The sequence below is a fragment of the Muntiacus reevesi genome, chromosome 7 (assembly GCF_963930625.1).
Source record: "Muntiacus reevesi chromosome 7, mMunRee1.1, whole genome shotgun sequence".
In the NCBI taxonomy this organism is placed as follows: domain Eukaryota; kingdom Metazoa; phylum Chordata; class Mammalia; order Artiodactyla; family Cervidae; genus Muntiacus; species Muntiacus reevesi.
The window spans coordinates 58298359-58312210 of NC_089255.1; the positions used below are offsets into that span (position 1 = coordinate 58298359).

At 38.8% G+C, this 13852-nt stretch overlaps 1 protein-coding gene across 4 annotated transcripts in view; it reads left to right on the top strand.

Annotated features, from left to right (window-relative positions):
* The window catches only part of ATP8B4 (ATPase phospholipid transporting 8B4 (putative)), a 261581-nt gene extending 249153 nt beyond the window's left edge, over positions 1 to 12428 (top strand). For all 4 annotated transcript variants that reach the window (XM_065941225.1, XM_065941224.1, XM_065941227.1 and 1 more), the window contains 3 exons: positions 2887 to 3025; positions 5916 to 6046; positions 10250 to 12428. In XM_065941225.1, coding sequence (XP_065797297.1) covers positions 2887 to 3025; positions 5916 to 6046; positions 10250 to 10531 — 552 coding nt within the window. In that variant the 3' untranslated portion in view covers positions 10532 to 12428. The remainder of the gene's footprint in view (positions 1 to 2886; positions 3026 to 5915; positions 6047 to 10249) is intronic.
* The last annotated feature ends 1424 nt before the right edge of the window (positions 12429 to 13852 follow it).

Below are 13852 nucleotides of genomic sequence, written 5' to 3' on the forward strand. Positions count from 1 at the left end.
GCATTGTAAGGGGGAAAGTATCAATCAAGGGCTAAATTTTTACAGAGTTTGAGTTGTCTTTGGTCAGTCCTTTTTCTATCCTATAAATAATCTCTTTTACAAATCTTAGCTACTTATATCAACAAAAGATCTCGTTAAACCCCAGACTTTCTCTTCATGACTCAATATTTATTAGACTGAATGAATCAAATGTAAACATACTGCTTTTAAATGACATCTCTGCCGTTCCTTGGTCCATCTAAGTGAGTATCATTAAGTTCATACCAAAGCCATCTAACATTTGACATCTTGGGAGTTCAAAATTCAGAGTCAGATAGCATCCAAAATCAGAACCAGATTTCTCCGCTCAGAGGAGTTCTGTTTGTCTGTTTCACTACATAAAGCATATTGATGCTTTGTGAACCCTCCATGGCTAGGTCCCCTGTGTTCAATTCTATAGCAGAGGAGGAAACAATAGAGTGAACTGGAAGTATCTGACATAGCTAACGCATCCATCATGAAATCATGGCTTCAATCAGAAACTGCTGTCTTTAGTACCACAGAGTAAATTTCAGGAATTTTGTGAATAAGCTCATTTTGAGAGTGGCATTACCATGTTTTCTTCTCTAAGCATGAGTAATTTCTGCCGAAGGAGTACATAGATGTTATACTTTTGAGTTCAAATCTTTATCTTCACAGTTAAATCATATATTGGATGGGCATAAGACTCTTGAATCAGAGTGTTTTAGGAATTCTGTAAATGATTTTCCACTACATCTCTGTTTCAGTGTAACAGCTTGATATTAAGCTGATTCTCTTTCCTTTGTAAATAGTATCTTTTCTCCCTAGAGGCTATGTTTTTTTATCCTTGGACTTCACAAATGTTACCAGAATGTAACTTCATTCATTGATTTGCCTATAATTTAGAGTACCCTCCCAATCTGAAAATCTTTGCTGCTATCATAGAGCAGTGTTCTTCATCATTTCTTTGATTGCTACTTTTTCTTTTTCTAGGATGCCATTATTTGAATGTTGGGCCCATGGATTGGACATCTATGGATTTACCATCCATGTCTCATATCGTTTTTGCACATGGTTCCCATTTCTTAGAGTTTTGCCCTGTTATATTTCCATTTGTTTTTACAGAATATTCAGTTCTAATCAGTGACTATTCTTATTTGGTTTCTCTATTGAATTTTTAAATTCAGAAATAACACTTTTTTTCTTCCAGAATTTTTTTTCTATGATCTAATTGCTTCTCCTTAAGAGTTCTCATTACTTTTAAAAATTATTGTTATAGTGTTTATCTGTCTTTTTCATTGTAGGAACTACTTTTTTTTCCCCCCAGTCGAGTCCTCTTAAATTGGTTGTAATTTTTCTTTGCCTACTCATACCTACACAGGTCAAACTATTGGTGTCTTTTAATGGTGATGAACTAACAGATGTTAGAGCTAGGGATTTTGGTCAGCTCTCTTGAGGAATGAGCAGGGAAACCAGCAAGTCTTTCTTTGCTGAGGTATGGAAGGCAGGGCTTTCTGTTCTCAGGCCTCTTGAGGAAAGAAAATGCTGTCCTTTTGGCACCCCTGTAGTTTAATCAAGGCTGCTAACATTCTTTTTATGGGGCATCATTTTTAAGGACAGTAACTTCGTGTGGGAAGGGAAAGTATGTCTCTGTATGCAGAAGAGTGTACTGTGTGGTTAGAGCCCCCTTGGGCAGTCTGGAAACCTGTGGTCTTTCTGAGACTCTACTAGAAATCTAAACTTTCATTTGGACCATTTGGAACCTCTGAGATGCAAATAAGGATGCTAGAACCTACTTTTAAAAAAATTGGAAAAACTGGAGTAAAACTGCTTTACAATGTTGCATTACTTTCTTCTGTACAAGAATGTAAATCAGCTATGTGTATGCACATACCCCTTCCCTCCTGAACCTCCCTCCCACCTCGCAAGGTCATCGCAGAACCGAGCCGACTGAGCTCCCTGTGCTATGCTGCAGGTTCCCACTAGCTAGCTGTTTTACCCACGGTGTATTATCAGTTACTCTGAATTCATCCCACCTGCATCCGCGTGTACATTGTGTCTGCATCTCTGTCCCTGTCCTGCATCAGTACCATTTTTCTAGATCCCACGTATATAAGCTAATACATGGTATTTGTTTTTCTGACTCACATCACTCTGTGTGGAAGACTCTAGGTTCATCCACATCACTACAAATGACTCAGTTTCCCAGAACCTACGTTATTTTCCTCTGAGAACTGAAGTGTTCATATTCACCAGTGGCTTCCTTAGTTTCCCCCTATAAGATCACTCTTTTTAAACTGTGCTGTCATAACAAGTTATTGGATGGGAGAAGGGCTTGTGAACATGCTCCTAGATCACCATGAAGCCCAACTTCTGATGCCAAAAGTGGATTAAGGATTTTTGTTATTATTTGAATAATTTAACAGAAATGGTAATCAAAATGAATTAGAATATTGATATAAAACAGACTATACCTGTGTCAAAATTGTCAAATGAAAATCTATGTACAGATCTTAAAATGTTGCACTTTCTCACTATGAAAAAGTTTTCCAATAGACAAATTTAGAGAGCAATTTGGAAAGTAGCATTGAAATTAGAAGCCACTCTCCTTCTTTCTCATTTAAAGTTTAACATTTTATTTCCTGATTTTCACTCAATATTATTAGATATAATGGCTGGCAGATACAAGTTCTGAGGTCAGTTGTCTACCAGAAATGTCACATCAGTCTCCTGTGTTGTGCAGAAAGTGGTAGGGCCTGTGGTTGGCTGGTAACTAGGCAGGTACAATTGTCTTTTCATAGAAGTGTCCTGAGGAGACGTTACTCAGTAAAATGATGCTCTTTTCATCCTCAACAGTCTCCCCTTTGCATTTGACTTTATTTACAGATAGCCTTGGATACCAGCTATTGGACTGTCATTAACCATGTCTTCATCTGGGGCAGCATAGCCACTTATTTCTCCATTTTGTTTACAATGCACAGTAATGGCATCTTTGACCTCTTCCCAAACCAGTTTCCATTTGTTGGTAAGTGAGTCATATTATTTGCTGGGGCATAGTGTCAAGATGTCATTTGTCTTTGTAATGTATCTTCATTTTGGTGGGACTAGGAATGACCAGTAATTCTGTCTCTAGGAATTGACTGAATCAGACAGCTGGAGGCTTACAGTGTCCTAACAGTGCAGATGCAGCAGACTGTCTTCAAATCAGAGGCATAGCACATATTTATTAGAAATAAATATGAAGTTTATTTCTGAAAACCATGAAGTTCAGGTATATGATAGAGGGGAGAAAAGAAATGCTAGTCTCTCCCTTTTATGCCACATTATAACCTGCATTTATGCCAGAGTTCACCTGTGGAACTTATTTTCATTTAGAAGAGGAGTGTATAATTTGTGTGTGTGTTAAGTGGGCTTCCTTGGTGCCTCAGGGGGTAAAGCGTCTGCCTGCGATGCAGGAGACCCAGGTTTGATCCCTGGGTGGGGAAGCTCCCCTGGAGAAGGAAGTGGCAACCCACTCCAGTATTCTTGTCCAGAGAATCCCATGGACAGAGGAGCCTGGCGGGTTACAGAGCTGGACAGACTGAGCAACTGACACTTTCTTTACTACTAGTGTCACCTGGGAAGCCCAGTGCGTAATTTAGTCTTTTAAAATTTCTGGGCAGTAGGCTGTAAATGGCACAGACAGCCAGTGTTCTCTGCCACGTATGAGATGTGTGACCTTAGGCAAGCTTGTTTTCCTTTTTATACCTTCTAAACTTGGGGATATTCATAGTTCCAACTTTTATAGGGAATTTGTGAGGGTTAAATGAGATAATGCATGTAAAATGCTTAGCATGCAGCTTGGTACATAGTACTTTATCAATAAATGTTAACCATGATAATGATGACTAAAGCAAATGTGACTTGATTACTGGTTGGGGGACATTGCAAGTGATTTGAACAGCAAATGGGTAGCAAAAGGCCTCCTAAAATCACTTGAGCCCCTGATATTCTGATTCCACCAAGAGTATACATCTGGCCTACCTTTGGAGTATACGGTCATTGCCCCCATATTTCAAAATGATTCCCAGCAAAGGCCACTGAGTTTTACACAGTGGGGCTATTAGTAGACTTTTTAAAGAAGTTTTAAAATCTCTAGTGTGTGTGAAATAAGCTGGTAACAAAGATGTTTCTGAGTTCATCCTGGAAATGTGGAAAAGAGATGCACAGTGACAACCTTCTTGAGTCCTATTAGGTAAGGCTGAGATCTGCATCTATTAGTTGGGAAACTGAGTCTAGAAAAACAATTATTAGAAGACTGATTCATAGAGAAAGCAAAATAAGAGCAACTATCGGGTTATACATTTCCAAGATTGTAATTGTAATTGAGATTAATTCCATTAAGATTGTAATTCCATTTAAATGCATATATACATTTAAGAGTATTATATTCAATTTTTGTCTTGCTCTGTGTACCTGGAAATATATAAATTGCACCACTCTCTCTTACTTAATATAAACTGTTAATCCTTTGCCCACCAAAAGGTTCCAACCATGTAGAAACATGATGGTTGTGAATAAGAATAAGCATATTAGGGGGAAAAAAAGAGACATTTAAGTTTTTCCTTTTCTGTTCTCTCTGGTGCCAAATCTGAAAGTTCAGTGTGTTGACCAGAAGACTTCCAGTCCTAAGAGAGCATTCGCACATGCATAATGAGACTGGAATGCCTCAACTGGAGAAAGTAGTCTGTGTGGTGACCACTCTCACCAGCTAAGCACATGCCATTCCAGGAATTAATTACTGAGTTCCAATGAGACTTTTCAAAAGTTAGATCAACACTGAGGTTTAAGAAATTTTTTTCTTAGTAGCCAGCAGCAAACAGGAGTGTGGTTTTAAAGTGATGGTTTTTTTTTTTTTTCCCCAGCCATGGCTGCTGGTACTGAGCTTCAAGAAGTTCAAAAAGTCATTTAATTTATGGAGTTGTTCATTTCTGCCCAGGTAGTTGGAATCAAGCGGTCTTTGGTAGGCAGTGTCTATCCTACGAAGACAGGAAATGCAGACATTCCAATAAGTAGCCAAGCCCTCACACCTAAAGCCCATTCAAATAGTGGTAATGCTGTAGGATTGGGAGGGATAATTGGAGGTATCATGTGCCTAGAAAAGCAACAAAAGGAACAAAGGCTCATTTTGGCAATGTAAGTACAGTTGACATCTGTATAATTTGTCTGTCGGCCCCACTGACCCCTATTGCTTTGTTTAGACAAACAGCCCAGGATACAAGGTGTGAATATAAAATAAGAACACTGGCTCCAGGCTTGGGAAGGAATCTCACTATTCTCTAGAACTAGTATATTGAATGACTGCATCAGTGGTTTCCCAGTGTGGAGAATGCCCTTTTCACAAACCCAGGAGCATCTCTAATCACCTTGGGACCTTGAATTCATATCTATGGGAACATCAGAGAGATCAGCATGTCCACTTGAGGCTGTTGCCTGGATTTAAAAGGTTGATCCTGTCATAGATACAGCTTACCTTTTATGACCTAGCCAGTGGAGACCATCATTTGCGATTGTACCTGCATCTAGAACATCTACTGTGTCATTTGATATGATAGTTTTAAGGGTAAATGTGACTTTAGTGACTCCTTTGTGGTTGAGGCATCCTGAAACTGGATGAGAGAATGCTGTTCTTCAGTGAAAGCAGACTGAACCTGGATCAGACAATGCATGTCTCTGGCTATCAGTCTCCTAGTGATCAAGCCGTGAAGCAGTTCCCAAGGGTGATCTTACCATTGTTCTTGCCCTTTTCTTATCACCACTGAGCATACTATATGCTGGGGGAAGATACCCAGTGTTTCTCTCTAGGAAATCCAAACAATTAATTCAATAATTCAGTCTGATTTATAACCATAGTGTTTATTTTTCTTTAATAATAGGAAATGCACGACATTCCTTGACCCAGAAGTGCATCTGGCTTGTTATTCTCCTAACAACAGTAGCTTCAGTTATGCCTGTGGTGGCATTCAGATTTTTGAAGGTGGATTTATTCCCAACTCTGAGTGATCAGGTATGTCGCAGCACTGATGAGGGTTGATTCTTTGCTCTTGGAATCATGTCCTCTGCCTGACAAGACGTCCAGGGAAGAGCTAATGAAGTTTTCATCAGCAAACACCTACAGGTAGGTGCATAGCATCACAGTGCAGTAGCTGGAACTGTCCACATCTGAATGTACTAGCACTGGGAGTGCCAATGGAGATAATTGTCTACACTAAATGTGGGTGAGGAGTCATAAATTCCAAGTTAGTTTTTTTTTTTTTTATATTGGCACATAGTTGATTAAAGTGTAGTTTCGAGTATACAGCAAGGTGATTCAGTTATATACATGCATCTATTCTTTTCCAAATTCATTTCCCATTTAGGTTATTACAGAATATTGACAAGCATTCCCTGTGCTACACAAGTCCTTGTTGGTTATCTATTTTAAATATAGCAGTGTATACATGTCCATTCCAAACTCCTAGTCTATCCTTCAGCCCAACCCCTAACTTAACCCAAACCCCAACCATAGACTTACCTTTCTGAAGCACCTACAGCATCCACAATCAAAGCAAACTGCACACTTAACCCAATCCAATAAGCAATTCAAACATTGATATAAGATTCATGCACCAAGTAACAGTAATAGGAAGTCATCATCACAGTTAAAACAATGAATATATTAATTTTAAAAAGCACTCTAATAACAGTAATTTTGATAAGTATAAACAGATAGTTATATCTGTGAGATATAAGACCCTGCCTTTCAATGCCAGTGCAGGAGACATAAATGACTTGGGTTCAATTCCTGGGTGGGGAAGATCCTTTGTAGAAGGAAATGGCAGCCCACTTCAGTATTCTTGCCTGGTAAAATCCTATGGACCAAAGAGTCTGGCAGGCTGCAATCATGGGGTTGCAAAGAGTTGGACATGACTGAAGCAATTTAGCACGCCTATAAATTTAAAGCATAACTTCAGCTAGTTATCAAATGCACAATTTACAATACAAACTATTAGTACACAAAATCTTTTAGTTTTATAAACTACCAAGGAATACCCTCAAAAGGAATTTGAGAGTTCCATTTTAAATAATGTCAACATAATTAGAGAATGAACTTAAAGCTATTGTTAAATATTCTAAGTCTGTGAGTCTGTTTCAGTTTGTAAATAAGTTCATTTGTATCATTTTTTAAGATTCTTCATATAGTGATATCATATTTGTCTTTCTCTAACTTCACTTAGTATGATAATCTCTAGATTCCATCCATGTTGCTGCAAATGGCATTATTTCATTCTTTTTAATGACTAATATTTCATTGTATAAATATACCATACCTTCTCTATCCGTTCATCTGTTGATGGATATTTAGGTTGCTTCCATGTCTTAGCTACTATAAATAGCACTACAATGAACATTGGGGTGCATGAACATTTCAAATATGGTTTTCTCTAGATATATGCCCAGGAGTGGACTTGCAAGATCATATAGTAGCTCTATTTTTAGTTTCTTAAGGAATATCCATACATTCTCCATAGTGGCTGTACCAACTTACATTCCAACAACTGCATAGAAGAAGTAAAACTGTCACTGCTTGTGAATGACATGATATCATACACAGAAAATCCTAAAGATGCTACCAGAGAAGTAGTAAAGCTCATCACTGAATTTGGTAAAGTTGCAAGATACAAAATTCATACACAGAAATCTGTTGTATTTCTATACACTAACAAAAAAAGATAATAAGGAGAAATTAAACAATCCATTTACTGTTGCATCGAAAAGAACAAAATACCTAGGACAGCCTACCTAATAAGGCAAAAGAACTGTACTCTGAAAACTATAAGATGCTGATGAAAGAAACCAAAGATGACAAGTACAGATGGAAATAGATACCATGTTCCTGGATTGAAAGAATCAATATTATCAAAATGACTATACTACTCAAGGCAATTACAGATTCAATACAATCTTTATCAAATTGCCAATGGTATTTTTCACAGAACTAGAACAAAAAAAATCTTAAAATGTTTATGAAGACACAACCAACCTTGAATAGTCAAAGCAGTCTTCAGAAAGAAAAACAGTTGGAGGAATCAAGCTCCCTGACTTCAGACTACATTGTAAAGCAACAGAATGATATCGGCCCAAACACAAAAATAGAGCTCACCCAAACAGGATAGAAAGCCCAGCAGTAAACCCAGGTACCTGTGGTCAGTTTGTGGCAAAGGAGGCAAGAATATACATTGGAGGAAATACAATCTCTTCAATAAATGCTGCTGGGAAAACTGGACAGCTACATGTAAAAAAAATTAGAACATTTCTTAACACTGTACACAAAAACAAAATGGATTAAAGACCTAAATGTAAGACCAGATATCATGCAATTCTTAAATTGCAACAATATATCTTTTTTTGGTTTGTCTCCTAGAGTAATGGAAATAAAACAAAAATAAATGGGATCTAATTTTGGCACAGCAAAGGAAACCATAAACAAAATGAAGAGCCAGTCCACAGAATGAGAGGAAAAAAATGCAAATGATGCTACTGATAAGGGATTAGTCTCCAAAATTTACAAATAGTCCATGGGACTCAATATAAAAGAACCCCACCCAATCAATAAATGGGCAGAAGACCTAAATAAACATTTCTCCAAAGAAGGCATACAGATGGCCAAAAGGCACATGAAAATATGCTCAACATCGCTCAGCATTAGGGAAATGCAAATCAAAACTACAAGTATCATCTCATTCCAGTCAGTGGGGCCATTGTCAAAAAGTCTATGAACAATAAATGCTGGAGAGGGTGTGGAGAAAAGGGAACCCTCATGCACTGTTAGTGGGAATGTAAATTGGTGCAGCCACTATGTAGAAGAGTATGGAAGTTCCTTAAGAAACTAAACATAGAGCTACCATGTAACCCCTGGCAGCATTTTGGACATTTGCTCCCAAGGCAAAGGGAAGGTTGATGGAAATTTACTGACTTGGGAAAGTAAAGGGTTGTAAAAGGGAGACAAATAAGGTATGAGGTGAAGGGGCTCTAAATATCTGTAGAAATATATTAATAATAATAGGAGGAGGTGATGTTCATAACAGCTGGGTTGAAAAGTACAGTTAGAAGAAAAACAGAATAGATTCTAGAACTACCTAAGCCAAGGGATTAACAGAACATATTTAGTTATTTCATGGAAAGAGGAGTATAAGCAACACAATGTCAAGTTAGATCTGGACCCAGAGAGGAAGAGAAAAGGAGAAAGAGGGGACACACATTTGTAGCCACATCATGAGAAGGGGGAAATACTGATGAGATGAGTGACCAGGCTGATGATGCTGAGAAGAACTGAGGTAGAAATTCCCTTATCATGAAATCCTTCCTGGTCTGGGGCCAAAGTGCCAAGAGATTCCTTCTGAAATGACTCACTCATTCCCCTCTAATGTTTGCCCTTTTCCTTTGGCCTTGTGAGCTCATTCTGATGTAAATCCAGACAATGATGGATGAGCTGAAGGAAGATGATGCTCATTCCTTCCTATGTTTATGCACACCATGATTTTCTGCTTGATGACTTTCTGCTGACGTGAAAGTCAGAATCCAAGTGATCAGTCAGCTCATCTAGAGAACAAGGTGCTAAGCATCAAACCTTGGATCTTTTCTATCCTCAGCATTACAGGGAAATGAGATGCTACAAACCCATTCAAACAATGTTGAGCTCTTCAAAAGGTCACCAGAAAACCCACAAGAAATCAAAACCATGACAAATCTCATGGTACTTGGACCTGTCACAAGAGTTTAGAAAATGAGAGTCATAAATTTCAAATTTTCTTAGTCCAATCACCACTGACTTTTTGGAGTCAGAGAACATCTAAAAGAGAAAGGAAAGGCTGATTTGGGGGAAATGGGACTGTAAATTGTTATACTGAGTTTGGGTGGTGCAAGTTACAAAATCATTCTGTGCAAAATATGGTCCTGTTCATTTAAGATGGATGTATGAGATGGAGACAATTCTGAAATTTGTCTTAACACTTTTTGTTTGCTTAATAATCTCTTGAAGAAATAAAAACTGACCAGTATCCAGTTTTCCTGGCTTTTAGGTAAAAAACTAGATTTTGCAGTGAAGTTGAGTACTTGGTTATTACTGATGATGTTTTCACAGAAAAGGTTTTTACCTCAGGAAGTGGCCCACTATGTGGAGTCTGTCATTTGAATGCTCCGTCTCACTCTGGGTCTCCTTTGTCTCCAGATCCGCCAGTGGCAGAAGGCTCAAAAGAAGGCAAGGCCCCTGCGTAGCCGAAAGCCTCAGACTCGGAGATCAAGCTCGCGAAGATCTGGATATGCTTTTGCTCACCAAGAGGGCTATGGCGAGCTTATCACATCTGGAAAAAACATGCGAGCTAAAAATCCACCCCCAATGTCAGGGTTGGAAAAGACACTGTATAATAGCACTAGCTGGATTGAAAATTTATGTAAGAAAACCACAGACACAGTGAGCAGCTTTAGCCAGGATAAAACAGTAAAACTGTGAGTCAAGATGAATTTGAACCACACAGTTATCTTTTCATTTCAGCTGGAACTGAAGTCAGCTGGCTCCAGGGTTTGGGGTCAAGGGCTAGGCTGGGGCAGAGGGCCTCACTTATCCTAAACCTGTGGCAAACAGCAGCCGCTGCCCATCAGATAGCGATGCTCTCTACTGACAGCCAGGCCAGAGGGCACCGCCTAATTGATGAGTCGGTGGACAAAACTCTCAAAATACTAGCACAGATTTCTATCAACCTAGATACCAATCAATCTGTACTTTAGAATCTCATTTATGGAGAAACACTTGTAAATCTGCATACCCAGTGAATGGATCTTCAGATGGATAAAAGGGTACATTCGCAAGCTATATATCCCAGCTGTGAAAAGCATCCTTGTGACACATTAACACTTGTATGTAAGGTCAGCTATTTCCAAGATACATGTTTAAAATTTTAGAGGTACACATTGTACACGAAGGTGCTTTCAGACTTACAGCAGCGTGTCACTCTGCAGTCTTGATCTCTACCTGTGTGTTCAGTCAGAACAACAGATCCCCTTCATGCCTAAAGAGAAAAACATGCTGGTATTCCACATTTTTCTACTAGTCTGGAGACAAAGTAGACAGAGCATCTTTACAGTGGGTAGGCTGACAACTTGTTCAAATTTATTCAAGAAATTCTCAGGGACATGTTCATGAAATGTCAAAGAGAGACTCTAGATAGAAAGTATTCTATGTACTTGTCAATGACTTTTATAACAAACTCAGTAGTTATTTACTCTGTGTCATCCATAACTATTGATGGACTCAGCAAAGCACTGAAATTTCACACTTTGATGATAGTATTTCATGTAATTAATGTATCTGCAAATACTTTCGTTATTTCCAATTTTGAAAAGCTCAGATTTGAAGCCAAACGAGTAATCTCTTTAATTGCTATTTAAGTATGCAGGTTTAGGTTGTTCACCTGTCATAATTCTAACATATGTGTTGAGTTTCTGGAGATGTACCAGCCCAAATTTCAGTCCACGTGTGAGTCACCAGTGCAGTAGCTATAAAAAGAATTCACTCATATTCATGTTCAAACTCCAGTTCTACTACTTACCTTGGTAACCTTTGGCAGGTAACGTGCCTCCTCTGGAACTCAGTTTCTTCCTCTGTAAAATGAGGATTTTCTACCTACCTCGTGTGGTTGTTTGAGGATTGTCAAAGCACAAATTCTTAAATCATTAAAAACAATTCTCAGTGAATAGATGATTAGGTAAGTGCCATTTAACTACTAATCATCAGAATAACAGAGTTTGAAAAGAGCAAATGTGAAGAACTGGAACTTAAGTAATCAGTGGGAAAGGCCTTGATCAAATGAGATGGTAAAGTAAAAGTCTTACTTTGGTTAGTATCCTAAAGGGAAATAACCTTGGCGGTATTTCTATATAACTTTAACCATGAAGGTAAATTTCTCTATAAGAAAACAAAAATCATGTTTTATCAATTTTCTACAAATCAGTTTACAACTTTATAGAATCTTTAATCTGGTCTTTATTGAATTATTAAAGTTATATTTCTGGAGAGAGTTAGATGGCCCTTGGGTGAGCTTGATGGCTAATAGGCTAGCAAGATATTAATGGATCACACAATCCCTTTTTTTTCTTTTTTTTGCTTTAATTTCCAAGTCTGGGATAATGTTTCCTGAATGGGATCAAATGAGATATGTATAAAAAAGCCTAATGCAGTGCTTTAATCATAGTTAATGCTTATAGATTTACCCTTTTCTCCTAATGCCTGCGTAGATTTATCCGATGTTAGTTTTTAGTGTCTAATTTGTCATTAGTTTCACTGTGTTTGGTTGCTTTTTGTAACATTTTTGAAAGATTTGAAAAGTCTCAGTAAATATTTTGGCACTGTTGGTGTTTGTTGTGTTGTTTCTTTATTGGAAACTCATTGGGAAAGTTTTTGTTACATTGATCAACTAATTTATTTTTTCTCTCTTAGGGAAAGTGTACATCATTCTTAGGATCAGAGTCAAGAACAAAATGAACCAGTGCAACCTATGTTTAAGGGATGGGAAAGATTAGGAATGGTCCACGTTTGCAAATTCAGTTCAAATTAAATAAGGCTGTTTATAAACAGATAATGTGGATAGCTGTGAGAGAAACACATTTATCAGTTTACTTTGGCCCTATGAGATCCAAATAAACTCACACACCCATTGCAAGGTTGTTCAAGTGCCAAGGATTATTTTGACCCAGAAGATAAAAAGCCTGAAGGGTATTGGTGATGCTTTGGGGAACAGTAAAATTTTAGTTTTATGTAAACTATCAGATTATTTGGAAAGAAAAAAAATTAATTCTATATTCAGGACTAAAGTTGATAACTTGTGTTTTTAAAGTCTTTGTCCAAGTTTTGAGCTCTTATAGACAATTACAAATTGTGTTTTGTAAGGAGGGCTCAAGATGGCAGAATGAGAGAATGTGGCGTTCACCTTCGCCTCCAGACACATCAAAAATACATCTACATACAGAATAATAGTTCTCATGGAAAACTAGTTGGAAACTGACTGAAGAACTCCTATACAGCCAAAGCTGCAAGAAAAATCTCCACCTAACAAGGTAGGAAAGAAAAAAGGCATAGGGTCAGGACCCCCACCCCTGAGAAGAATCTGAAAGGAAGAGAATCCTGCATTGGTAGATCCTCATCTAGGGCTGCAAGCAGTTCGAGCCACAGTCTGGGTTTCCCAGGCCTGGGGAACAGCATGGAGAAGACAAGCCCTGTTGGCTAATGGCAGAACTGCTGAGACAGACAGAAGGGCTGTAGAAGCTCAGACTCAGTACCAAGGAGTCTGTGTGTGCTGGCTTGCCAACAGTCATGGCAGAAAGAGCCTTGTACTGGCAGCTGCCACCTTGCTGCATTTCTCAATCCAAATGGGGCAAACAACAGTACTGCTCACTCCTCACCATAGCTTTGTATGAGACCTGGGCCAGCTGGCCCTGAGATTTGTATAGCTACACAGAGACAGGTCTGGGATGTGATCTGGCTAAGGCAGTAGTGGTCACTGGCAGCATGTGCTTGGGCAGTGCTGCCAGAGTTTGCCACAGTGAGCCTCCCAGCGCAGTGTTCCAGCCCCACCCACGCCACACTGCAGCTGAGCATGGAGGCGGAGACGGCCCAGATTGCTGGCAGCAGCTCAGCCACCTCAGTTTCTGCAGCCACAAAGCCCTGTGACTGGTGAATGCCCCAGCCACTCCACATGGTAATGTTGTACTAGATCTGGGACTAACATGACAGGGAAGGGATGTGACCTTGGGCTGCATCCCAGTGGAGCTGCAGGGG